Below are 23,883 nucleotides of genomic sequence, written 5' to 3'. Positions count from 1 at the left end.
GAAGATAGAAGAAGACAAGAAGATAGGAGGAGTGAGAAGAGACGAAGACGGAATACGCCGTCCACCATCATTTGGTCGTCAGTCATGATAATAACAAGAATAACTGTCTGTTATACATATGTCTCTACTATAATCAGACATCATTTGATATGCTTGTCAGTCCGCTAGCAAGACGACATTCGTAATAGAGACTTTAGCTATCTCAGTACGACTTCTGAATCCAATGTTCTCCCGTCACTGATTTCTCCAGGCCTCACAAACTGTTGTTTAACCATCGAAATTTCGGTATATCCATGATTTTCATGATGGTGATTCAATTATTTGACTTCAGAAAGGAGTCCATTGGCGCTATAATGAGCCTCCAACAGCGCTCAACCCCCCCTAGAGGGGCAATCCATGCCAGCTCATCGAATCGGGATCTTTGTCTGCTTTATCTGACCGTAACAGGTCAAGCACTTGCATTAACTGTGCCAAGATGGCAACGAAATCCAGTGAGATATTCTGACCGTCCGAGATCCTATGGACTTCCTGGAAAGGGCTGGTGTACAGGTACGTCACCTCTTACTTTCCCCTATGAACGCCCGCCGCTCGAGAATGGAAAGTTGGAACTTGCCATTACGCACGGATCTTTTGTCACGGGCTATCATTCCCCTCCTTTCGCGACTGATCTTGTTCGGGCGAATTGCGAATAGTACACACTAAAAAGTTAGCCAGGTCGGGGGTAACGCCGCTGATGGTCGCTTAAGAAGGGGACAAGTTGCAAGAGACTTACCCCATGCACTTACAACTATATAATCCCCGTCCCTTCCTTCCCTAGTTTCCCCACCAAATTTGCCACCCTTTCTCCCTTTTCCTCCTCACAGCTCACAGCTCCCGGGCTACAAACCGGCTAGAACTGTCCATATAACACTGTAGTAAATCACCAAAATCACCCCTAATAGTGTCAGCAACCTCTCGATGATCCCCCAAGGTTTCTCTTTCAGTCATTCTGTGGACTCTGCTTATCGTTCATATTACGATCACCGCCCTGCCAGTTATCAGGCACGTCTTCCTCCCTTGAAGTACAGCACTCCACACGAATTGCGAGGAGCTCCTCGTCGCCATCGAGATGGTGAGCCGGCTTCGCTGACCTCAGAAATGGGCGCTTGCGTACGTCCTATCTACCCTGCCGACTATACAGAGTCGTGCTACATGGAAGCATTGCAAGAGGAGATCAGCGGTGTGTTGGATAGGATGGAAAGCCTACACAAAATTGAAGGAGTCGCTGCCTTGTCTTATCTCGTGAGCAGCTTGTTTGTCCAAAAATCGTCTAGTGGCTAATCGAAGACGAGCAGCCCCCTACTCCTGTAGATTTTCCGCATTCAACTTCCAGAGAGTCGAATTCGATTATTAGGTGCCCGGAGCCTATTATCCATCTTTCCACACCGTTTACTCCATTGCCAAACATTTGCTTTGCCACTCCTTCATCTCTGGAGGCAAAGGCCATTATTCAAGAAAGGCGCCCATTTCCTGACGAGTTTCACTCGTACTTGAGTGAAATATTTTTTGAATCAAATGTTACTGGTTTAGATCTCGAGGGCGAAGGGGAAGATGGTGTGGAAACGACACTGCGGATGCCGTCAGGCAATAACGGCAAGCAGGAACATCTTTTTTCGGGTCATACATCCCTCCTCGCTCAAGGGATTTTCAACGACACGGTCATCCCTTCATCTTCATCTCAAGAGATGATGCCTCAGATCATTCGTCGTCATTCACTCGCTACCATGGATGCCACTGTTTACGAGCAATCTTCAAGCGGCGCTTCCAATCCTTTCTCAAGATCATACGATACTCAAGGCGACCCTTTTGCTCCATCATATGTGCTTGCTCGAGAGCGTGCCAAATTATACAAGCACGCTAGTATTTCTAGTGCCAGACGTACGTCTGAGCCTCTTGTGCGAGCAAGTTGCAAGCTAGAAGACATCAAACCCAAGTCAAAGCCCGTCAAGGAAACGACTCTCGAACCATCTTTGCCTGTGAAGGCCAAAGAAGGATATCGCTCATTAACGGCTTCACTTGGCGTTACTTCTTTTGACGAGATGAAATCTAATAATTCTCCAAGTATCGACAGCGAAAGAAAGCATTTTCTATCCTCCAATGTCTACAAACTGTAAGATTTACTGCTCGATCCTGAAAAGGTTTGGTTGCTGACGGACTACCAACAGGAATCCCGTGACGCAGTCTCTTGGAAGAGGAAAGGCTTTACCTTTGCTTACTCCTCGTCGTCCTGTGCCAGACAAGGTCCAGCTACCCACTCCTACTACCACTCCCAAAATAAGCCTCAAGTTGGGCAAGCGCGCAGGTCACGTCAAGTCTACTCCCAAGACTGCCGGTGTCTCAGAAGGAAAAGCGATGGAACGTGATGCCAAGGCTCTTTACCCTGTGAGTCGATCTCTGGATATATTTCTCTCAAGATCCGCTGATTATGGAGGCAGACACCTCCTTCTTGTCCTGCATCACCTTTTTCCATGTCTGGCGCTTCCCGCTTGAAGAAAGCTTCAATTTCTGCGCCCACACCGACCCCTCTTTTTGAGTCCCCAACTATCAACAAAGGCAAGAAGCGCAAGAGACGGTTATCTTCGAAGTTGAAAGCAATGGAAATTGGCGAAGACGAATCTGATGGGAATTTTGCCAGTCACAAGTCAAAGAAGCTGAGAACACTGAAGAACACGAGGCATTCGGAAGATGTCGAGGTTTTCAAGTATACCAAGGAAGAGGTGAGCCGCCAAGGCATGAAATTTCCCTGCTTTATAGGCCTAATGATTTTTTTTGCTCAGGACAACATAATTCTCAGCCACTGGGACGGGTGTCCTCCTCTTCCAGCCAATATTCTTTCCACGATTCAGAAGGATTTGGTCAGCAGAGGATTTGTGGCTCGTTCATTGCCTGCTTTGAAATTCCGGTATGTGTATCCCCGAGAGAAGAGTCAGAAGCAATGCTAATATAGGTGATACAGTGTATATAATAGTCTTCGGGAACAATTCGAGGAAAAACGACTTCAAATGGATCGCAAGCGCACCAAACAGGAGTCGAGGCGATCAAGAGAGAGCAGAAACTCGAGCCGACCATGAAAAATGTACCGACCGTTCCGCCAAAGACACTCAAAACTGTAAAAAAAAGGGGAAAACACCCATGTTTATGTAGCAGTAGTATACCGAGAATTGATTAACGACACCAACAACGAATCATGAGCCCGACCAACAATCACGAGCCGAACGAAGGTCTTTGTACGGTTTATCATGTAAGAGATCACAGCACATTTCGCATCATCATGTCTTTAGTATCATTCATTCATTCATAAAGGGCTGAAGTTGGAGGTTTATCTATGCTATTTTAATTGCAAAATTTGATACACATGCGTTTTTATATTGACTGATTGATTGCATGCATTCGTGTAAATAACGAACAACAGCCACGTGAGCCGATTTGAATCCAAGTCCCCCAAGCCAAATCCTGAGGAGCTGTTAATAGTCACGTGATCTTTTCATGTTTCTTGCCCGCATCGTTCTTCTGTGTTGGAATCATCCGTCCACTTCTTGGTTCAAGCTGTTTTTGGTCGCTGCAACACCCTCCTAATCTGGCATTCCTCATCCCGACCCCATAGCTCGCCTTATTCCCAGTACTTCCTCTCCGGAAATCTATCTGTCTCCCGGTAACCACCATCCCTTGCGCAATCCTACACACAGCGCGCGTGGTTCAACAAAATGTTGTCCTCTCTCCCTTCTCTATCTCGTCTTAGCCACATCGCCGATTCTTCCCATAGCCAGCAGGCCAACCAATATTCCACTCAGATCATGCCCTCTTCAAACCAGGTCCAGCCCTATCTCTCCGGACAAGTTGGCGTGCCTGTTCAGCAGGGAGTTTATCCTCAATTACCCGGTACTCAGCCTTACCCTCAAACACCGTACAACCCTTATGGCGGCACTGCACCTGGTATGGGCACAGTTGGAGCCCCAATCTCCCAGAACCAAGCTTTATCTCAGCCTTTTGCGCCTGGTTCTGGAGCCGTTGGACAGCCATACCCATCTCAGCCCGTCGCTCAGTGGAACCGGTATATCACCCCTCTGCAAGCGCCCCAGTCTCTTGAGAGTGTATCCAAGGACGAGGATCCTATCTATGGACCATTGGGAAGAGCTAGTGGGAAAGTTGAGAGAGGTTTGAGGGGCGATGTGGATATCAGTGCCGATTTGGAAGAGAAGCTTGGTCCTAGCGCGCGTGAGTGACTGAGAGTCCGAGATATTAATGGTTTTTCATCGCTGACATCTGCATTCTCGGTATTCACAGAAATCCAGGACCCTTACGCTGCTCCCCCTAGTGCTTCCGCGGCATACAAATGCTGCTCTGTCACCAAGCGCACTCCTCTCCCAGACGCTTTGCATCAAGAGCTCAACTGTCAGTAATGAAAATATGGGAGTGACTTTGAAACACATCAACTAACTGGCATGGGTGATTAGTTAAACATTTGACTGCTAAGATGGGACTTTTTGAAGAGATTGAGAGAGCATGGTTCACGGTTGACAACAAGTTGTTCTTATGGGACTACGGAGATGGGTTGGTTGGCATCTGGTTTAAACGGATCGGTCACTGAACATTTCATCTTAGTCGCGACTTCAGCCGCTATGACGAGCAAACGGATACCATCCAGGCCGTAGGCCTTGTCAAGGCCCGAAAAGGTAAGTTTAATATCCTTTTTCAGAGGTTGGGACGACGTATACTGAGGCTTGCTGCAGACGTTTTCGTGGATGATATTACCCATGTTCTTGTCATCTGTACTTCCACTAAAGCCACCCTTCTCGGTCTCTCACGGTCCCTGACATCTCGCGAGATCCTTCTGTATCACACCAATCTTACCGTTGATACTCCTACAGTGATGGTGGACATCAAGGGTACCGATGAGGGGAGGGTCTTCGTGCTTGGAGCTAACAAGGATCTCTATGAGCTTGACTACTCTTCTGACAGCTCATGGCTGTTTGGAAGTTCGACAAGTGTCAGACTGAAGAATAGGACCAGTGGAGGTGTGAGCAACTGGGTTCCAAGTGTTGTTGCGTCGAAAGGTAAGCTCGTTGCAACCCATTCTAGGAGTGTCTAATCGATTCCTTAAATTAGTGAAAGCTGGTATTGAATCATTTGCGGTGGATTCCCAGCAAAAGCGTCTCTACACTCTCCACACTGGTGGAGAGATTGAATTCTACGATGTCTCTGCAAACCGATTCGATCTTCGTTCCAAGTACAACAGATTGAAGCACGATCTGAACCGGGATCCCAGGGGCGGCGCCGTCACTATTGTTAGCATCTCTGCCATTGGTGGTCATGAAAGCAAAAGAGCCTGTCTAGTTGCCATCGCATCGAATGGTAAGTGAGTTGAAGTTTAGCTGCGGTGGTACTTAATATCACATTTAGGTGTTCGAGCCTATTTTGTATCTACACCCTCTTTTTACCCCATCATCTTGCGGGCCCCTCCACCTCTTCAACTTGGGCTTTCTGTATCTGACCAATCCATCTACACCTCTGGCACTTTTATCGCCGTGCAGTATGACCCCAACGCGCCTCTTACCCAGACTCACCTCACTTTTGCCATCCCTCAGTCCGGTCGACAATCAGCATTACGGGAGAACTATGAGACCCTTGAGCCTCCCGTGTTCCAAGAGTGGACTGCCACTGAGATCGTGCCTAGCCAAGTTTGGGCTATTGTAGAGTTGAGCGATGCGAACCCTAAGAACTCACCTGCCAGTTTGCGACGCTCAGATGGCCTTGCTCTGAGTGCTTTGCCGAGGCAGGCTGAAGCCGGCCCTAGAGGGTTCCTGGTGCTTGCAGCTAGCGGATTGTTCTGGGTCGATCAGCCCAGGCCAGTCGATATCTTGAAGGCGAACTTGGAAATTGAGAAGGATGTAGCTGTTAACACCATCCGTATGACGTAAGCGTACAGGCATTTTATCATGGCAAAACTGACTGTCAAGCAGGTTTGGAAAGACTCAGCTTGCTGCCATGGCTTTGCTGCTTGGTTCCACCCCCGAAACCAAGCATCCCGATCTTATTTCATCCCTTTCTACCATACTTCTTACATCTGGCGAACCCGTAGTCAAGGACAGTACTGGAGGCAAGACCATAACCTATTCTTCCCGACATGACGGTTTGGCCTTGGCTATAGCTAGATACCTCAGACCCATCTGGAGCGCCAAGGTGACGTTGCCTCTTGTGGGAGGAAAACAGATTTTGGGGATTAAGGAAACCGTCTTGAGCAAGGTTCAAGCTAATTTGGAGAGCTTGAGACGATATCTTGAAGAGTGGGTCCTTCCATGATCGTAATTGGAATCTTACTGACCGAAACTGTGTAGGCACCCTTTCCAGAGCTACCAAGTCGAAGGCGAAGCCAAGATCGCTTGGGCCCAAGAAGAAATGTCTCTCCACGGTCTTAATATCTTGCTTAAGCAGGCTGTTGAGGCGATTTCCTTCGTTCTGCTATTATCGGACTACAAGATTACTGACATCGTGGCCAAGTGGGTTGACTATGGCGCTAATAGGCGGAAATGGAAAACTAACGGTGAATCGTTATAGATGTGATCCTGTTACTCAATCGGCATTGGCAAGTTTGACCTTTGAGTCTCTTATCACTAGCTTAGACGGAAGGGCTGTTGCGCGAAAGCTTGTGACAGCTTTGATTGAGCAGCAAATCGGCCAAGAGCTAGGCGTAGGCATTTCTCGTTGAAGACTGTCGGCGTCGTACTGATGTCGTTGGCACAGATTGACACCTTGAGCGAAATCCTTCAGCAGCGGTGTGGAACCTTTATTCAACCCGGCGATGTCGTTCAGTACAAGGCGGAGGAGTCAATGCGACGTGCTGAAGCGACTCGCGACCCACTCGAAAAGACAGAGAGTCTTGCAGAGTCATTGCGCCTCTTTATCAGAGCTGCGGGAAGCATACCTATTCCTCGACTGCAAGAAGTGTCTGAGAGATACAGGACTCTCAACTATACTCTCGGTAAGTTTATCTTGTGGGCTGTGTGTGACAGGACCTTATGCTTTGTAGGCGCCATCGAACTTGCACTCCGCACTGCCAGTGATCTTGACCCTCATAAGAAGGCCATCGACTTCGTGCGCGACGGCGAGCACCCTGCTGACCCTAGAAAGGCGCTGTTTGAGGCGCGAAAGGAGTGCTACGCTGAGGTCATCAAGGCTTTGAAGGTGGCGGACGATCGATTGGATAAGGCAGTAGCGGAGGGTGACGCGGCTACTGCTACTCAAAATAGAAACGAAGCGTACGCTCTTGCTATAGCATCGGACGACGAACTTTTCCATTTCTACTTGTATGACTGGCAAGTGGAACGAGGTCTTCAAGAACAACTCCTTGAGGTGTGTCTAGGTGTCGTTTCTTTGAAGCCTTACTCATTGCACAAACCTTTAGTTCGATACACCCTTCATTGAAGATTACCTCAAGATCACCATCAGTAACGTTGAAGACAGGAGAGACTTGCTGTGGAAGTTCTATGCCCGACGAGAGCAGTACTTACCTGCCGCCGAGGCGCTCTCAAGTCTTGCTACCCGTCCAAGGTGAGTCCGCTTACTGCCTCTCAAAGTATCAGTTTAACGATCAAATTCCAGCCCTATGCCTCTTCACGACCGCCTTTATTACCTTGCCCAAGCGCTCACGTCTGCCAAGTCCGCCGCTTCGTTAGGTTCAGAAGATGTAGAGTTCACAAGCCGTCTTCAAGAGCAAATTGACGTCGCTCAAGTCCAGATGGAAGTGGCACGTGCAGTTGAGGTGCATCCTGAGATGACTGGCGAGGAGAAGCTAGAAGTCTTAGCGAGTCTGAACGATGGGCTGTTGCAGCTTGATGAAGTGAGTGTGGATAATTCGTAAAGAGGGACTCATGTTAACTATCATCAGCTGTACCAAAACTATGCTCGACCCTTTAGGCTCTACGAGCCTATCCTTTTGATCCTAAAGACCGCCGACACCCGCGTAGATGATGTCTGCGAGGCTGTCTGGAGACAATTGCTTGGCAGCGCGGGTAAGATCGGTGGAGCAGCTGGCGTTAGTGAAGTTGTCAAGAGTCTGGGACGCAGATACTTCCCTAGTGAAGCAGCTCCTATGGGTAAGTCGAATACATATCCTACATGTGTCTGCGTGCTGACAGGATGTATAGATATCATGATTCCTGTTGTGTATGCCGAGGCTGCTGGTTACCCAGGATCTCCTGGGTGGGCATCTACCACCTTGCTTGATGCGGGAGTTCCTTTGCGAGACCTTTGGGAGGCAGTTACTGGACTGTATGAAAACTCTGATGACGAGGAAAGAGAGTTTTATGCCGAACAGATCTCCATACTCGCCCAACGATGGATGTCACAAATGGATGAGATCCCTGCGGCGGAGGTAAGTGACTGTCATTTGCCTGGGGTATCAATAATAGCTTACTATCTTCCACAGATTGAACGTTTTGCTTCTGCTTATATCTTACGGACGAACGGGGCATCAGATGATTCTACTAGAGCAATCAGGGATAAGCTCCTTGCTGCTAAGCAGGCAGCAGTGAAATACTAGTGACAGTAACGTAGTAAATGACGTAGATGTAATAATGCCACAAGAAAATGCATAAATCTTTGGCCTAGCTTTAATCTGTACGAGTAGTAAGTAATGACTAAAGCGTTTATCGATTCGAAAGCCATCACTTTGTGATTCGTAGCGTATACGTTTTCACTTAATTTATACAATTAATCTATATGAGTATAAACCATCATTTTGAACCATACCACCACCCTGTTCCCGCAAGTATACATCCGCAGACGAAATTGACGGCAGAGTTGGAAAGTAAATCAATTCCTCCACCAATCCTCTTTACTCCTTCTACCCTTTGTGTTGAAGTATGATAGTTGGGGGACGCATCCGTTATGACCCGTTTATCCTCAACATTATAGTATGTAGATTGAAGGGTGGCTCCGAGTAAACTGTCCAATATACTGCCCAATAGCCCGAGGCTCGCACCAACAGCTACGAGTTCACCTGCCCAAGTCCATCCGCTGGTACGACAGGCGGGGTTCTCGATAAGTAGGTCAATGACTTGGGTGATGCCTATGGCAGCACCTCCAAAAGCTGATGCCCAGGTGCCTAACGAGGAAATGGCACCATTAGTCCCAGGAGGAACTCTTTGGAATGTAATGATATGGAGCGGCGGTAATGAAGAGAGGATTCCAAGTTCAGAGGCGAGCGTGTCGGCCAAGATAGTCGCGTTCAAGCTATACCAAGTCGTCAATGAATTAGACGTTATGAGCGTCCACTTGAGCATCTCACCCCAAAGATGTGTAAATTAAAGGCCTGGAAAGAGGATGAAGAGAGAGCACCACATTTGCTTTATCCAACTGAGACGCTGGGCCAAAACGGTAGAGTAAAGCGGCCACGAGGCCCGGGAGAGAACTGGCCAGCACCTACAATTTATAAGTGAGCCAAATTATCTGGATTGCACTACACCTCTAGTAAATAACTGCCCACCTGTATCCAAGTCCTGTTGCCACCTGACTTGCTCGGGTCCGGTCCGTCTTCAAGTTTCGCTTTCACGTCGGCTTTGACCTGAGTTGCGAGTCATTCACGATTCAATAGCAGGATGGGAGAAGATGATGCCACATACCTTAGTGGCTCTGGAGCCAATTAGATACATGCCGATCATCGTCACTCCGAATAACTTTACTGGGTTTGCAAGGTGACCATAGCCTACACAAAAGGCTGCAATGGCTCCTGATTGGGATAATGATCCCTTGCGGTATCCGTGAACACCTAGCACGCTTGCTATGAATGCCGCGCCGGGGTACACAGGCATATCAGAGAACATGATCTTCGGGCGATGAATATTCGCAGTTGTGCGATTGGTCGGGGACTCTGTCGAAAAAGCATGATGATAAAATGAGTAGACCTCACCTCGCGCACCTCGCTCCTGTCCGTCGTTCGGCTTGTAAGAGTGCTGCTGACGTCAAGAGATAAGATAGCAACAATCCAACAAGTTTCGTTTGTTGATGGATGCCTGCATCGGGTTTGTGTCCTCTGCCCCAGCTCCATCATTTTCAAACAGCATATATAAGTACATGATTCTAACAAATGAATATAATGCAGTTATTCGCTAATCCTTGACAGTGCTCTCAAGACTCGTGAGATCACGTAAAATACCAAAATTATAAAGGGCAGTTTATATGATACAATTTAGCACAAGTACAATCATGACGCAAAACTTTTTTGATTAACCTTCTGCACGGTCATCAAGATCCTTCCCATCTACTCTGTGTCCGATTTCGGTTCCCTAACTGAATCTCGGAAGGATGGGTACCGCCTGCCCCATAGTATTTTTCCAGCTATCTCACCTACTTCCGTCTATCCATCACCGCTGTCTTCAGATGATGAGGTCGTCCTACCACCTCCTTGTTCATATTCAGAAGCGTCGTCTTCTTGACTATACTCATAATTATCGATATATGTCATCGGCTCCTTGGCAGGGCTGCTAGCATCCAACATATGCTTCATTTTGACATCATCGTCATTTTCCTGCCACGCTGCCATAACAGGATGATCTGGAGTAGCACAAAAGTCTATAATCTCCTCACGAAGGCGTTTTAATTCCCGTACGGATCGACAAGGTCGTGGAAGGGCAGTACATTGGAGGAGGTATGACGGAACGGACATGGGAAGGGGGAGGGGTGTTGGCGGGGAGAGTCGACGGAGCGAGGAAGGAAGCAGCATGGGACGAGGTCGATCATTTGTCTTTGCATGAATTTTTGTGATGTGCTGTGGATATGTGATTAGCGGAGCTATATGCATCAGGATCAGGGCAGAAAACATACTCTAGCCAAGGTATTTGCCGAAGGGCAAGCATATCGACACCCTATGATAAATGATTAGTCATGAACCTCATGAGAAGGTATAAATACTGACAGCCATATGGACAGATCAGTTTACCGGACACATGCTTCGATAACATGTGCTGTAGAAGCTTTTCCTTGGTAGTGAAGCATGGTTCATCACACTTTCTCCACAAGCACCTACGGCGATAAGTCAGCCCTGCCCATACCCGTTTGACCATTAGACGCACTTATAAAGATATTCATTAGGGACGGCCTCAGTTTTCATCCTACCACCCTTGTATCCAGTAAAGATCCAGCTGCTCATACCTAGCTGCATTTTCCACGTATCTTTCGCTCCTTCCTCATTCGCCAGATGCCTGTGCACGTGCATCCCTAGTGTATTCTCACTTCCGAGGACAGCATTGCAGTCATCCCATCGACACTCCCTTGCAGTGCATCTATCAAGCAACGTCTCGTTGAGAACATCCTGATACATTTCGGGGACGGGAGGGACGCCCGGAGGTAATCGGGAAGCCAGTGGCGAAGGAGATCGGACACGGACGTTGTACGGTGAGCCCTCGCGGGGAATAACAGTGTAAAGAGTTCGAAGGGAGCTCCGAGATGTGGCGGCTTGTGTAGATCGTTGGTAGTCAGCCATTCCGTGTGGGGCAGCCATTGGTGGAGGCTCTCGGTGAGCTTTTTCGCGTCCAGCTGGATGCTTAAGCTCGTCTTCTGAGGCATCATCTTCAGAGGGATCTGTAAATCTGATTAGTCACATTACCTCTCATCAGCTTAATTACATACTGTAGATGCCCCGTTGGATCAACCTGCGCCTCCTTGCTTTACTGATAGGTAAAACAACTGACAACCTGTCCAAGGAATCATGAGACTTATCGCGCCATGACCAAGCTTGGAGATTCTTAGACTTCAAAGAAGCGAGAGGAATTTCTGGAGAGGACCATGTCTCAGTAAATCTCTCCTCTGTACTGGAGCGGCTAAGAACAATATCAAGCGAAGCAGGTGTGGATTCCCTATCGACCGTCAGCTGATAGCGCATCAAAAGTTCGTCAGCCTGATCAGCCCCAGAGGGACCAACGACGGCCCTAGACTCATCTGGCCACTGATCGCTAACAGTGATGACACCGTTTTCATCAACCTGCGCAGATCTCAAACCAATAGATGAAGGTCCCGCTCCTGGATCGGCCCTTACGGCTGGATCCGGTTCATCAAATTTAATGTCAACTTCTATTTTGACTGTTTGGGCGGGAGAATTTGGGGACAACGTAGGACTTTTTGACAGGAAGAGGGGTTCCCGTACTTGCCCGAAAGATGGCTGCAAAAGTCGCGTTGCCTGAGAAGATACAGATGAACTCCGATCACGGGGCCTTGCAACGAGATTTTTGGAATCGACAGAGGAATCGCCGTCGGCACGCATCTCTCGGTCATCTGGCTCTTCTTCCTGTCGTCCAAAGTCCAATGCGTCAAACAAAGGGGTCGATTGATTAGGGAGCCCCTCAATGTCTTCAATGACAGCAGGGGGAAAGAGCCCGGAGGAGATGTTGATAACCTTCTTGATCTTTCGGGGTGCCCGGGGCTCGGACGTCCTGGCTGGGGGAACATGAGCGAGAGAGATTTCAGGTGGGACGGGTGCCTGTTTCCTCTTGCGAGAGGTAGCAGGCCCTTTCCGTTTCTTCAAGGGTCTAGCTGGGGGATCGCTTCCATGTACAGATGCAAATAGCTTCTTTCGCGCAGCAGAAGGGTAAGAATCAGACTTGACACCAGAAGGTAGGGGAAGCGGCACTTTGGGCTGCTCGCGCGGCTCTTCTAATAATGGGACGGAAGATGGTTTGGGATCGCTGGGGCGCGAAGATTCGGCGACGGGCGCATCGTCGATAGGTTGCGTTTTAGGAGTAGGCTCGATCGCGACAGCATCGGCAGTAGCTGATTCAACGGTCGCAGGCTCGATCGCGACAGCATCGACAGTAGCTGATTCAACGGTCGCAGGCTCGACTGTGACAGCATCGACAGTAGCTGATCCAACAGTCGCTGCCATTGCGCTCTTTGGTGGCTCGGCATCGGACGATGCTGTCGACTCACTTATACTGTCAGTCAAGCCTTTATTCATCTTGAAAAGTGATAACAGATGTTTTGGCAATCTGAAATGCTTAGGCTCGTTGTCGTCATCAGCCTGAGCATCATGTTGCACTTTGTGCCCAACGGCGGAGATACCGGCACTTTTATGCCGACCCTCTGCCGACCCGGAAAGGTTACTGCTGATATGGTTATGGGGATCTCCCGAAAACTTTTTGGCTTCCATCTCTGCCCTTGCGGCAAGAAAAGCCTCGGATTGACTAAGGGGTTTTCCTTGAAGAGACTGAAGAGCAGACGCGCTTTGGATATTGGCAGCGACATGAGCTACACCTGGATGAGATAATGCAATTTGTTGTGCTGGCTGGTTGCCATGATATTTCCTAGGGGGGATGACTGAAGTACCCTTACTTTCGCTTCTATGCATGGACGTTGGACCTTGTGGAAGGTTGATCGCCTCCTGCTTGCCGTTAATGACAGAAACAGGCGTTGATTGACGACTAACGGGGCGCGACCCAGGACGCCTAGTGCGAGGATCGACAGGTGCACGAGGGTCGAGGGGCACATCAGGGTCGATCGGAGCACGAGAAGCAAAGAGCGCACGAGGTTTTATCGATGTACGAGAGTCAGTAACGACTCGAGAGCCAACAGGCATGCGAGGATCAACCGGAAAAAGAGTGTCACACGAGACACGAGGTTCAGCTGGGATACGGGGATCGCTTGGGATGCGAGGATCAAAGGGGACACGCCGGCCGACCGGGACAGGGGGGTGTACAGGGATTGTAGGGGGAAGCGCCGATCCGACATTAGGTAGTGTTGTGACCGTCTGGGTCGCCGGCGATTGATCAGAGATAGAACCCATGGATAGGCCTTCAACAGATTCAGGAGGCAGAGAATTCGGGCGGTTTCTCCTCACTCCGCTGCCTGATGCAACGGGACCCGGACCAGCAGTCGAAGAACTTGGAGCGCTGGGACCATCGAGACCACTGGGAACCGCGCCTTCCGGGTATCCAAAAGGTCTAGAGGGTAATGGGAAGGGGACTCGCTCTGGAACTGGGTGGTCCTGTGAAGGCAGAGATTGTCGTATCCGACTACGCTTGGCTTTTTGTTTAGGAGGCCGCGAAGTTGGCACGGACTTGATTCCTTTAATTTCAGGTGTATGCGACTCCGGGGAAGCCAATATATTCGACTTCCTTTTATGAGGATTCGCGGGATGATGGGCTTGACGCTGTGCACGAATAGCAGAAACGAATCGACCGGCATCATAATTCTCAAGGCTGAAAGCTTGTGTGAGAGTGCCGGCGTCCAACTCTACTCTGTTTGGATTATTAACAGGTCGATCTGGTGGGTGCAGGTGATTGACGGGAGGTACTGATTCTGGCGGCGGATTAAGGGGTGGAGTCGGTGGTCGGGGAGAGGCGGTGGGTGGAGGCGATGCTAAATTGGGAGGCAGGGGGGGAGTTGGCGGTCGATCCGATGGCGGATGAGCAGGTGATGGCAGTGGAAGGGGAGGGGTAGGTGGCCTAGAAACCTCTACAGGCTCATCTAAAGGCGGCATATGTGACGAAGGTTCTGGCGATTCTCGTCTGAGGGGGATGGTGGTAATTCGTTCGGATGAGCCTGTCCCATCATTCGCATTTGCCTTTGGCAACGGTCCTTCTCTGTCGGCCTCTGTAGCATGCAGATGCAAGGGTTGTAAAGGAGGATGCTCAGGAAGTCCAAAGGTTTGCGCTTTGTTCGAAGAATCACGGTAAGAATCTACATTCATTCGATTGAAAGAACGATACGCACCCGGGTGCGCGGCACTGAGACGGCGTGTTGCTGATAACTGGGAATGCGGACCTGCGCCTCTTTGCAGCATGGCGTCAAGAGAGGAAGGCGGTGGCTGCGGAGAAGGCGGCCGAGTTGCCCATCTGGGACGATTTGGAGATGGGTAGACAGGGTTAGGAGATACTAAGCTCGTCCTCGGAGGGGAAAGCGATTGGGGCAGCGGTTGGTGAGACATCGGTGGAGGCAGAGCCTGAATGGGAGGGAATGGAGCAGCATTGGACAGAGAAGAAGAGCGTGAAGAAGGTGGCGACGAGCGGACAGACCACGTGGGACCTAGCTTTTTATTGGGCGGAGAGCTTCGTAGAATTTGGGATACGGGCGGTATGGGGGTGGTTGTGGTGAGGGGAGGCAAGGTGCTTGTGTATGAATCTGCTGTGGCGGGCGGAGGCGAAGTGCGCTGATGGTCTTGGTGGAGGCCGTGCTGGTACCCGTCCTGTTGGGGCCATCTGTAGAGGGATTGTGAGACAATTAGGCAAGCGCTGATTGCGAACTCACTGGTGGCCGCTGTTCATGACTTGTGATGGCGGACTCGGCGGTAAATCGGGAGCATCTCATGAGGTCGGCGCCGATGAGACTAGCAGATGGTGCGGCTGCTAATCGCCGCGCTAGTGGAGGCTGCGGAGGGGCGTAGTACAAGGTCAAAGTGCTCAATGCAGCAGCGTAAACTCACCGGCACACATTATCGAGCAGCAATAATAAATCGTCGAAACCACCACCAGCAGCGGCGGCGGTGTGCGACGCGATCAATCACAAATAACCAATACCACGTGTGCCCCTCGGGATCAAAACTATCACCTACATCCTCTCCCTTCTCGTCGATCCAGCCAACCATCTGCAGCGCATTCAACCAGTCTCTCTCTGCTCCACAGTAATCAGCACAATGGCAGGCCCAGGTGCGTTCAGCTTGCCTCCGCGGGCCGGATACGATGGCTAACCCACTTGGTCCCAGGATTCCACCCCCATCCTCCTTCCCTTCTCCACCGCGGTCTCGCCAAGGCTCTCGGTGCCAGCATGTGGTTCTTCATCTTCTATCGTGCTAGGTGAGTTGCAGTCCTCACATTCGATCAAGTCTAGTGTGAGGTCGTGAGATGTAAAAAGATGAATGGAGGAGTGAAGGGACTCGTGATATTTAAGAACGAATGCTAACATGATTTTACAGACAAGACGGTCCCGCCCTCATCGTTAGTTATTTTCCCTTTCAACACGTTTGAACCCCCTCTTCGACTGTATCCCGCCTATCAAGAAGATATTGCGCCAAAATAGCATGAGTAACCGCTGACGATTGTACTGTAGGGTCTCAGACATCCTTGGGACGGACACGGACACGGACACGGTGACGAGGGTCACCACTAGGTGTGCATACGTATGGGATGTATAGGGATATGATAATGCCTGAGACGCGGGAAAATTACTGAAAATCAAGCCGGGGGTGAAACAGCATTTCTATGGCCCACAAAATTGTTTGACGTCGGGCAATACATCTGAATCTATGGCAGTAACTACCCTTTGACATACCATCACTCATCCATCGAATGCGTCTTCTTGGCCTCAAAATGTAATGACCAAGTACTTAACAATTTTCGTCGATTCACCTCTTCTCCAGTCATCCTATGAAACCATGTCAGCTCAAACGTCACATCATCATGCAACAACCGGCTATTGAACTTACGATTGGCCATACGTCAATGGACTCAAGAAGAGATACACTCCGATCACAACGACAAGCAGACCAGCAATCACCATTTTGGCTGATTTGTTCAGTTTGGCACGCACTGCTGGCCGCAGTCTTGTGGTCGGACCGGCAATACTGATGGGATAGTTGACAGCCTCAATGAGGATAAAGTTCATCACCGAGCCGGCAACGAGGACGGAAGCAAGATGAGCGGGAAGGTAGTGGTGCAAGAAACGTTGTCGATTCATGAGATAGAACGGAAAGTAGTGGAACGCCCAGGCCCCGAGGAAGAATCCAGTATTGCGATACAAACGGTTTCGTACACCTGCACAAGAGTTGTCAGCACAACTTGGCATGATAAGAGAAAGACGGCGCTTACCATCCTCGATAGGATGTATTCCTCGCCTCCTCGCAAGCATATCCGCCGCGACAACTCCGACGTAGACGGACACAGAGACAGCACAGATCCACCAAGCAAGGAGGTTTCCGATCATATAGATTTGTTGCTGACCCTCATTACGTGTCCAGAAACTGATACCACTCAAGCAGAACGGCCATTCGATGGGTGTAGACTGGTAAGGATGAGTGGAAGTAAGACCCGCATTGTGCTGAAGCATAAGAACTTGGAGCTCAAACCACTTTTTGATGAATGCACGCTTCTTGACGGCTTTGGGCTCGACATGAACCGTACGGTTCTTGAAGTCGAAACCCTGCCCATCCTCCACGATGTCATTAACAAACCAGAGAGTCGATCTTTCGGCGGCATTCTTGTTGCCGTTCACCTCCTGCTGACCGAATGCCCACTCAGGAAGCGCTTTAGGGTGTGTCCAAAGAGCGACCTTTGTAGGTACGTGGATAAGTCTAAAGTGCCCAGACAAGGTCTTCCACGCTTCACCATCATGAGCGTCGTCGAGCACCATTTTGAACAAGGTATCGTTTCTTTTGTCTTCCTTGTCGGGAGAAACAGTCGTGAACTCTTGGTTGGTCGGCATAAGAGGTGAAGCCACATCGTGCGTAAGCAACAAGGTCTGCGTGTTGACATGCTTCAGTTGAATGACATCGTTGTGTCGCACGATCCTGCCACGACCAGACTCGGGGATTTCCTTGGTAGGGATGACTTGCCAGTGGTTGTTGGTGTCGTTGTGGGGATAGCAAGTGACTTGCTGGCCTTGGGAACTGATACGGCCGTCATCATACCTCAAAGGGTATCGTTCTTCGTGAGAGTGGAGGTATTGCTTCGTGTCCTTGTGGCGTAAAGAGATAGTATCGTAGTATCGGATTTCTTTATAATGTCAAGACCATCAGGAAGCGCTTGGAACTTGCTAGCAAGAATACTCACCTTGAGCGTTCAACAGCAACTCATTCCCTTCCAGAGTTTCCTGGAAAGCAGGGCTCATAAAACTGTCACCAGGACCGGAAAACTTGAGAATCTTGAAGTGCACCCAGAAGAAAGACAGGTAAACGAAGAATGGTACGATTACCAGTCCGATGGCACGGTAACAGAAATGCCTGGTCCAGTAGGACTAGGGGATCATAAGCTACTGCGACTATCGCTAATCGAGATATATTCCACATACCATAGAATGCCCCTTTTTGATGTCCAAAATCTCCCACAAGTCCCAAATAACAGCAGCGCCGACTGTCGCAAAGGTGAACAAGCCCACCATCTTACATCCCAAAGTACAAGCCAGCCAAAATCCAGTGGCAAGCAACCATCCCCACCAAGCCCGGGAAAATTCTTGATATCTGTATTGGTGGAATTTCACGTAGCAAAAAAGGGAAAGGGCCATGAAGAGGACGAGATGGGCGTCAAGGAGAATGAGTCGGGTCTGGGTAATGTGGCCGTTGTCAAATAGGATCAGAGCCGCAGAAAAAGCAGCAATGCCGACGGGATAGCCAGATTCTCGCATGATGGCGTAAACAACGGGGATCGTGAGAGTGCCGAGGATCGCACAGAAGCTTCTCATCCCAACGTAGGGAACCTGCCTTTTTGTTAAACGCTCTTCCTGGAGGTTCTTTATGGGAAAGTTGAATTTACGTACACTAGCCTCTGTATAGCTATCGCCAATTTGATCAAACCCAAAGTTCCCATCAAACCCAACAAACCAAGCCGCCAAACCATTCAACATCTTTGCCAGAGGTGGATGAACATCGAAATAATACTCCCTCTTGATGTATTGAGCTGCAAAGGACCCAAAGTGGACTTCATCAAAGACGACTTGGTCCGGATGGGCAATGCGCCAGAATCGGACGATACAGGCGACGACGGTCAATGCGGTTGCTGTTGACCAAGATATGATGTACTCATGACGGAGATATGGGGCTGAAAGGGGTGGTTTGGGAGTACGTTGCTGTTTTGTTTTTGTTTTTTGAAAGGTATAAACTGATCAGTCTCTATCATTATAACTTGGGACGAGTTGCAGATTCACCTTGTCGTCGTCGCTGTAAGACCTGACGGGGAGAGATGGGGACTCATTCCTGTCCGTGCGCCTCTTGCGAGGAGCGAGAGACATATTTAGAGATGGAATTGGGATGGTAGGTAGAAGAACAAAGGACTCTGATATATATCTGTCGGGAGAGCACGAACAAAGAAAGATGGCCGGCGACGAAGCGGTGAGCGCGGCTGCAAACGAAGTTGCGGCGACAACGCGACAAGTTCTTTAACGCGACCGATTTCGTTGTGATGTGGCAGGTTTGACTGGCGTTGAAATGGGTCTTTACAATCACTTGAAGACTTGTACTGCATTCTGCTGTCCACGTTGATGATTTGCCAATGGCAGAAGACGCATTGTATGCACGGAAGGTGAAATGGCATACTTGTACAATGTAATAAACGCGGGCTGGTAGGGTATGGCCGGGCAAGGAAGAAGTCAATGCAGTATCGGGAATGCCCTTACGTTGACAAGTATGGTGACTCTCTTGCCCTGTCTACTCCGAGCCATAGTGATGGTCTTAGTACAAGAACGTAAAAGCGCTTTAGGCTGAGCTTATGTACAACGACGTTGAACGAGTGCAGGAACGCGAGAGGAACGATGATGGACCCGTTGGGAGCCGCCCTGACCAGCGTGGGAATCCTGAGCCACCGTGTTGTACATTGGGTGACGTCATGGTCGTCGCAGCTATGACGGTGGGTTATCGATGGTGACATTTCTGCAAGCGGGTGGCCCCTCACAGGCTGGCTGGGAGAGATGATGAGGAGTGCCCATCTGATACACCCGTATATTACTCGGCTCCATCTCGTCAATTCTTCCTTCCCACATACACTTTAATCACACACCAAATAATGAGAGTAACGAAGACCCTTCTCTACACGTTTCTCGCAGTAGCTGCCACCTCGGATGCCAAACTCTTCGGCAAGGAGAAGCGTGAGTGCCATCCCGCCACTTTCACAACACACGACTAAGCAGGCTATAGCTGCATATGAAGACTGGTCGCTCGACAAATCTGTCGCGTTCTTGAAAGAACAGGGAGTGGCTATCAAGGATTCGGCAACTCTCCCCGAGATTCAAAAGCAGGTCGCTGCCCATGCAGATGCTGCCGCCAAGGTAGGTGTTTCTGGGACCACAATATTCTGGATTCGTTTTGACATGAAGTGAAGTGGGGTGCAGGCTCTGCTGGGGCCGCCCAGGGTTACTATGAAGGTGTCAGCGAAAAGTTGCTCAGCACCTGGACAGAGAGCCAGTTGAGAGAATGGCTGCTGGAACAGGGAGTTGTGTCCCCATCCTCCGGGAGGGAAGAGCTCCTCGTCAAAGCTAAGCAACAGTAAGTCATATCTAGTCTATAACTTTGAAGACACAGTTCCTTAAAAGTCTCAAATGCAGTCTTTCCGCCGCCTCCACTGCTGTCTATGGTCATCCCACCGCCCAGGCGGCCTCTTCCGTTTCCTCCGCTGCTAACGGATACTATAATGCTGCTGCCAGCCAGGCTGTTCATGCTTCTGCCACGGTTCAGAAAGCCTTTGACGACGCCAAGGACTACATTTTCTCTACGTGGGACGACAACCAGCTCCGAACTTGGCTTGAAGAGCATAACGTTGTTTCCACTCCCGAGCCTACTGGACGTGCCGCTCTTCTTAACAATGTTCGTGTCGCTTACTTGAAGGTTACCGACCCCTTCTACGAAGCTTGGTCCACTAGCCGAATCCATGAATGGCTCGTTGAGCATGGTATCGTCCACCCCGAGCCTACCGCCAGGGAGAAGCTTTTGGAACTTATGAAGGATAACTATTACGACGCCAAGGACACTGCCTACTCCAGGTGGTCTGACAGTCAAATGAGAGATTGGTTGATCTCCGAAGGTGTCATGTAAGTCCTCACACGTCCCCTTTGGTTTCGTCCAGGGTGGAACTTTTATTGACTCGAAAATGGTTGTGTTGACGTTTCTTTGAAGCAGCACTGAGGCTGCTGAACTCAAGAGAGAAAAGTACGAGAAACTTTTGGATGAACACTACACTCGAGCCAAGTCTACTGTCTGGAGTGGCTGGGAAGACTCTGAGATCCGAGATTACCTTGTTCAACACGGTTACATCAAGTCCGACTATGAGGCCAAGCGTGACGATCTCATCAACCTTATCAGCAACAAGTACCACGGCGCCACTTCTGCTCCCTACCTTGCTTGGCCTGATGCGAGACTCCGTGCTCAGTTGAGAAGCTACGGTATTGACGACACCAAGTTCAGCGGTCGTCAGTCTCTTCTCCACGAGGTCCGAAGTAAGTTTCTTTTTAGACCGAGCCTCTTATGTCAGTACAAACTGACGTGCTTGCCAGTCCACTACGTCCAATCTCAGAACAAGGTTGAACAGATTCTTGCTGCCATCCGAGAGACTATCAGCCACGGTGTCGAGTTTGCCGAGGACAAGCTTTCCAATGTCCTTGAGGTGAGTTGGATTTCATTTCGTCCCATATGAAAAAATCAATTGAACTGATCACATTTTCTCAGATCCTTACTGCTTCCAAGTTGACCGCTGAGGAGAAGCTCGACCGGGCTTATGCCTCTGTCTCTTCTGTCTATCAGGCTGCTATCACCTCTGCTAGCTCTGCCGCCAACGCTTACGCGTCTAGCGCCTCTTCTGCTGCTTCTGTCGCTTCTGTCAGCGCAATATCCTCTGCCTCTAGCGCTTCTGCTGCGGCCGAGTCTGCCGCCTATTCCATTTCCAGCAGCCTCTACTCTCAGGCATCTGCCGCTTCCAAGGCCGCTGCCAAGTCTGCCAACAGTCCCGCCTTGACCAGCTCTGCCTCTGCTGCCAGCAAGTCGGCTTCCAGCCATGCCCACTACGCCTCTTCCTCTGCTGCTTCCGTCGCTTCATCCGTCTCCCACGCTGCCTCTCTTGCAGCCCATTCTGCTTCCCTCTCCGCCTCTTCTGCCTCCAAGGCTGCTTCCCTCTCTGCCGTGTCTGCTACCAATGCCGCTGCTGAGTCTTCTGCAAGTCTCTCCAGAAGCTTGAGCAGTGCCTATACCCAGGCTAGCAAGAGTGCCTTCAGTGCTAGTGCTGTTGCTGCGAGCAAGGCATCGTCTGCCAGCAAGAGTGCTGCTTCCTACTCTTCTTCCCTCAGCAGTGTCAGCGCGTCCGCCAGCAAGAGCGCCAAGAACGAGCTCTAAGTGGGATACGACGAAGATGTTAATGATGAGCAAGGATGCGGAGTCGAGTAGACAGTCCATTTGTGTGGATTAGACGAGGATGGAAGAAAGGAAAATTGGAAGCCGTGAGAAGTATTTACGTTAGCCTTTAGCAATTGTGTCGATTAGTTTTTACTGTTTTATAGCCTACTTCGCCTTATCATGCAAAAAATGCTACTGATCGAGCAAGGAGATCGGTTTAACGATTGGCACGTTAGCCCTGGTTGTATTTAAGATGCTTTTTAAAACTGGTTTGCACTTCAGTAAACGAATGAAGCAGCTGTCAAATACGTAGTAGTATGTTGTAAAAAGTCTGACGGCTGTAGGTATGCATTTGGTAATAAGTGCCACACTCGCGGAGTTGAACAAAATCCCCGGTGACCTCCATCTCCTTCATGTGTGTTGATAATCCCGAGCTATCTAGAGGGATTCGGCACGCTCTTCTCGCTGCTATTCTCTATTGACATCCTCTCTGCGACCCTCTTCTGTATCCATCCATACAAACTGTTAAAATGTCAACAGAAGACCTTTTGAAAGACAAGTTCTACCTTCGGTGAGTGTTAGGAGATGTATGCTGTGAAGAAGCTTGCTGACTTGAGGCTTGAATTGCAGTTACTAGTGAGTGTCGTCAGACAATGATCAGGATATCAGGAAGGCAAGGGTCCTGTGTAAGATCATGGAGTTGACGAAACACGTAGCACTGGTCATCAAGGTGCACATGGACATGAGTTCCTTGAGTTCGAATACTCCTACGGTGAGTCCATTTGTAGGAGAGGGTGATAAAAATGTGTGGTAATACCTTTGATACTGACAGCGACTCATAAGGACGTATTCGATATGCCAACAACTCCAACTACCGAAATGACAGTCTTATTCGAAAAGAGAGTACGTGGTGTTTTACGTCTGCCGGGTTGGAAAAGGGGATTGAGAAAAAGAAGAAAGAGTTTGTCAAGGTGGTTGGATGGAAGGGGAAGCAAATCGAAGCTTGGCAGTTGCGAATCGTTGAGGCGGGTGTGGGGGAAATAAAGAGGGGATATGGGGACGTGAGACGAGAAAATATGCTAATGGACTGCAGTGTTCGTCTCCCCCGCCGTTGTCGACGAATTGAAGAGAATTGTTCGAGAGAGTGAAATCACAAAGTGAGTTTTGTTTGGCATGCCCTCCTATCACGGTGCTGATGCAAAACCATAAACTCCTAGAGAAGATGATGTGGCATGGCCTAGGAAGAACGTCGTTGGAAAGCAAGAACTCGAAGTCAGAATAGATAAGGAACATATCTCATTCGAGGTATGCTCTCACATCTTTTAAAAGTTCTGCCTTATTCCTTTCTGACCGGAACTTCGATGTAGACTGCCAAGATCGGTGCTCTTGCGGAAGTGAATGATTCTAGTGACCCTGATGGATTACGAGTATTTTACTACTTGATCCAGGATCTTAAAGTGGGTATTGTATGACGCCGCTTGTGAATATCAAACTGACTTGACTTCCTTAGTGTTTCATTTTTGCCCTCATTCAGATGCACTTCAAGATCAAGCCTAGTACGTTTAAATCATCTGAAAGTCTGAAACATTTTCTAATGATCATTTGCAGTCCAATCCTAAACAAAATGTACTCATGAGTAGAAAGATAGTTTGTCGATTTTATATACCTTGGCGATAGCATGCATGTATAACAGTCCGCCCAGCAACTTGGTGATCATGTACTTCTTGGTCATGTAATGCCAGTATCTCCTCGATCAGTCAATATATACTACATGTGGTCTCGGAATTCACCTTCCTGCGCCCTGCGCCCATTATTGTTTCCTTTTCTTCTGCGCC

At 49.4% G+C, this 23,883-nt stretch overlaps 8 protein-coding genes across 8 annotated transcripts; 5 read left to right on the top strand and 3 right to left on the bottom strand.

Moving 5' to 3' along the window:
• Positions 1–66: 66 nt before the first annotated feature.
• Positions 67–3,425, top strand: CND01290 (hypothetical protein). Its single transcript, XM_024656967.1, has 7 exons — positions 67–205; positions 251–1,281; positions 1,335–2,149; positions 2,205–2,421; positions 2,475–2,756; positions 2,817–2,941; positions 2,996–3,425. The coding sequence occupies exons 2-7, from the start codon at positions 958–960 to the stop codon at positions 3,108–3,110; spliced, it is 1,878 nt and encodes a 625-aa protein (XP_024512683.1). The 5' UTR covers positions 67–205; positions 251–957; the 3' UTR covers positions 3,111–3,425.
• A 150-nt stretch (positions 3,426–3,575) lies between these two features.
• CND01280 (conserved hypothetical protein) lies at positions 3,576–8,646 on the top strand. Its single transcript, XM_570346.2, has 17 exons — positions 3,576–4,254; positions 4,324–4,431; positions 4,494–4,590; positions 4,642–4,712; positions 4,770–5,093; positions 5,146–5,391; positions 5,440–5,953; positions 6,000–6,323; positions 6,375–6,536; positions 6,595–6,727; positions 6,781–7,018; positions 7,067–7,389; positions 7,442–7,587; positions 7,639–7,876; positions 7,925–8,132; positions 8,184–8,410; positions 8,465–8,646. Exons 1-17 carry the CDS (start codon positions 3,744–3,746, stop codon positions 8,576–8,578), a joined length of 3,984 nt encoding a protein of 1,327 aa, XP_570346.1. The 5' UTR covers positions 3,576–3,743; the 3' UTR covers positions 8,579–8,646.
• On the bottom strand, positions 8,616–9,920 carry CND01270 (conserved hypothetical protein). The gene is made up of 4 exons (XM_570641.2): positions 9,660–9,920; positions 9,524–9,601; positions 9,326–9,459; positions 8,616–9,270 (listed from the first exon to the last, which is right to left on the bottom strand). Exons 1-4 carry the CDS (start codon positions 9,858–9,860, stop codon positions 8,772–8,774), a joined length of 912 nt encoding a protein of 303 aa, XP_570641.2. The 5' UTR covers positions 9,861–9,920; the 3' UTR covers positions 8,616–8,771.
• A 176-nt stretch (positions 9,921–10,096) lies between these two features.
• CND01260 (conserved hypothetical protein) lies at positions 10,097–15,448 on the bottom strand. The gene is made up of 7 exons (XM_024656966.1): positions 15,274–15,448; positions 14,740–15,224; positions 11,665–14,679; positions 11,109–11,616; positions 10,952–11,058; positions 10,861–10,901; positions 10,097–10,804 (listed from the first exon to the last, which is right to left on the bottom strand). The coding sequence occupies exons 1-7, from the start codon at positions 15,288–15,290 to the stop codon at positions 10,394–10,396; spliced, it is 4,584 nt and encodes a 1,527-aa protein (XP_024512710.1). The 5' UTR covers positions 15,291–15,448; the 3' UTR covers positions 10,097–10,393.
• Positions 15,449–15,543: 95 nt separating this feature from the next.
• CND01250 (hypothetical protein) lies at positions 15,544–18,771 on the top strand. Its single transcript, XM_024656965.1, has 6 exons — positions 15,544–15,671; positions 15,728–15,818; positions 15,938–15,959; positions 16,072–16,788; positions 16,842–17,447; positions 17,500–18,771. Exons 1-4 carry the CDS (start codon positions 15,659–15,661, stop codon positions 16,129–16,131), a joined length of 186 nt encoding a protein of 61 aa, XP_024512684.1. The 5' UTR covers positions 15,544–15,658; the 3' UTR covers positions 16,132–16,788; positions 16,842–17,447; positions 17,500–18,771.
• CND01240 (dolichyl-phosphate-mannose-protein mannosyltransferase, putative) lies at positions 16,123–19,012 on the bottom strand. Its single transcript, XM_570292.2, has 7 exons — positions 18,880–19,012; positions 18,493–18,801; positions 18,028–18,432; positions 17,790–17,973; positions 16,830–17,732; positions 16,448–16,775; positions 16,123–16,386 (listed from the first exon to the last, which is right to left on the bottom strand). The coding sequence occupies exons 1-7, from the start codon at positions 18,961–18,963 to the stop codon at positions 16,296–16,298; spliced, it is 2,304 nt and encodes a 767-aa protein (XP_570292.1). The 5' UTR covers positions 18,964–19,012; the 3' UTR covers positions 16,123–16,295.
• A 674-nt stretch (positions 19,013–19,686) lies between these two features.
• Positions 19,687–22,247, top strand: CND01230 (meiotic recombination-related protein, putative). Its single transcript, XM_570348.1, has 7 exons — positions 19,687–19,815; positions 19,865–19,995; positions 20,049–20,212; positions 20,272–20,754; positions 20,840–21,159; positions 21,217–21,326; positions 21,389–22,247. Exons 1-7 carry the CDS (start codon positions 19,734–19,736, stop codon positions 22,046–22,048), a joined length of 1,950 nt encoding a protein of 649 aa, XP_570348.1. The 5' UTR covers positions 19,687–19,733; the 3' UTR covers positions 22,049–22,247.
• A 274-nt stretch (positions 22,248–22,521) lies between these two features.
• Positions 22,522–23,751, top strand: CND01220 (conserved hypothetical protein). Its single transcript, XM_024656964.1, has 9 exons — positions 22,522–22,619; positions 22,679–22,684; positions 22,765–22,820; positions 22,892–22,951; positions 23,142–23,205; positions 23,266–23,353; positions 23,416–23,505; positions 23,559–23,604; positions 23,657–23,751. The coding sequence occupies exons 1-9, from the start codon at positions 22,579–22,581 to the stop codon at positions 23,665–23,667; spliced, it is 462 nt and encodes a 153-aa protein (XP_024512702.1). The 5' UTR covers positions 22,522–22,578; the 3' UTR covers positions 23,668–23,751.
• The last annotated feature ends 132 nt before the right edge of the window (positions 23,752–23,883 follow it).

Source organism: Cryptococcus neoformans (assembly GCF_000091045.1).
Source record: "Cryptococcus neoformans var. neoformans JEC21 chromosome 4 sequence".
Classification (NCBI taxonomy): domain Eukaryota; kingdom Fungi; phylum Basidiomycota; class Tremellomycetes; order Tremellales; family Cryptococcaceae; genus Cryptococcus; species Cryptococcus deneoformans.
This window is presented reverse-complemented; position numbering and strand designations above follow the sequence as displayed.

Bases quoted from the DNA above. Each gene is read 5' to 3' on its own strand.
- CND01290 (XM_024656967.1), top strand. From the start codon at position 958: ATGATCCCCCAAGGTTTCTCTTTCAGTCATTCTGTGGACTCTGCTTAT. The intron at 1,282-1,334 runs GTGAGCAGCTTG...GAAGACGAGCAG, and splicing joins TCGCTGCCTTGTCTTATCTC to CCCCCTACTCCTGTAGATTT. The intron at 2,150-2,204 runs GTAAGATTTACT...GACTACCAACAG, and splicing joins TCCTCCAATGTCTACAAACT to GAATCCCGTGACGCAGTCTC.
- CND01250 (XM_024656965.1), top strand. The intron at 15,819-15,937 runs GTGAGTTGCAGT...ATGATTTTACAG, and splicing joins TTCATCTTCTATCGTGCTAG to ACAAGACGGTCCCGCCCTCA. The intron at 15,960-16,071 runs GTTAGTTATTTT...ATTGTACTGTAG, and splicing joins AAGACGGTCCCGCCCTCATC to GGTCTCAGACATCCTTGGGA.
- CND01280 (XM_570346.2), top strand. From the start codon at position 3,744: ATGTTGTCCTCTCTCCCTTCTCTATCTCGTCTTAGCCACATCGCCGAT. The intron at 4,432-4,493 runs GTCAGTAATGAA...ATGGGTGATTAG, and splicing joins TTTGCATCAAGAGCTCAACT to TTAAACATTTGACTGCTAAG. The intron at 4,713-4,769 runs GTAAGTTTAATA...GGCTTGCTGCAG, and splicing joins CCTTGTCAAGGCCCGAAAAG to ACGTTTTCGTGGATGATATT.
- CND01230 (XM_570348.1), top strand. From the start codon at position 19,734: ATGAGAGTAACGAAGACCCTTCTCTACACGTTTCTCGCAGTAGCTGCC. The intron at 20,755-20,839 runs GTAAGTCCTCAC...GTTTCTTTGAAG, and splicing joins TTGATCTCCGAAGGTGTCAT to CAGCACTGAGGCTGCTGAAC. The intron at 21,327-21,388 runs GTGAGTTGGATT...ACATTTTCTCAG, and splicing joins AGCTTTCCAATGTCCTTGAG to ATCCTTACTGCTTCCAAGTT.
- CND01220 (XM_024656964.1), top strand. From the start codon at position 22,579: ATGTCAACAGAAGACCTTTTGAAAGACAAGTTCTACCTTCG. The intron at 22,952-23,141 runs GTACGTGGTGTT...AATGGACTGCAG, and splicing joins CAGTCTTATTCGAAAAGAGA to TGTTCGTCTCCCCCGCCGTT. The intron at 23,506-23,558 runs GTGGGTATTGTA...TGACTTCCTTAG, and splicing joins ACTTGATCCAGGATCTTAAA to TGTTTCATTTTTGCCCTCAT.
- CND01260 (XM_024656966.1), bottom strand. The intron at 11,059-11,108 runs GTGCGTCTAATG...TTATCGCCGTAG, and splicing joins CCTAATGAATATCTTTATAA to GTGCTTGTGGAGAAAGTGTG. The intron at 10,902-10,951 runs GTCAGTATTTAT...CATTTATCATAG, and splicing joins ACTGATCTGTCCATATGGCT to GGTGTCGATATGCTTGCCCT.
- CND01270 (XM_570641.2), bottom strand. From the start codon at position 9,860: ATGTTCTCTGATATGCCTGTGTACCCCGGCGCGGCATTCATAGCAAGC. The intron at 9,460-9,523 runs GTGGGCAGTTAT...TATAAATTGTAG, and splicing joins GCAACAGGACTTGGATACAG to GTGCTGGCCAGTTCTCTCCC. The intron at 9,271-9,325 runs GTGAGATGCTCA...GACTTGGTATAG, and splicing joins TTAATTTACACATCTTTGGG to CTTGAACGCGACTATCTTGG.
- CND01240 (XM_570292.2), bottom strand. From the start codon at position 18,963: ATGTCTCTCGCTCCTCGCAAGAGGCGCACGGACAGGAATGAGTCCCCA. The intron at 18,433-18,492 runs GTACGTAAATTC...ACAAAAAGGCAG, and splicing joins ATAGCTATACAGAGGCTAGT to GTTCCCTACGTTGGGATGAG. The intron at 16,387-16,447 runs GTAAGTTCAATA...ATGGTTTCATAG, and splicing joins CCATTGACGTATGGCCAATC to GATGACTGGAGAAGAGGTGA.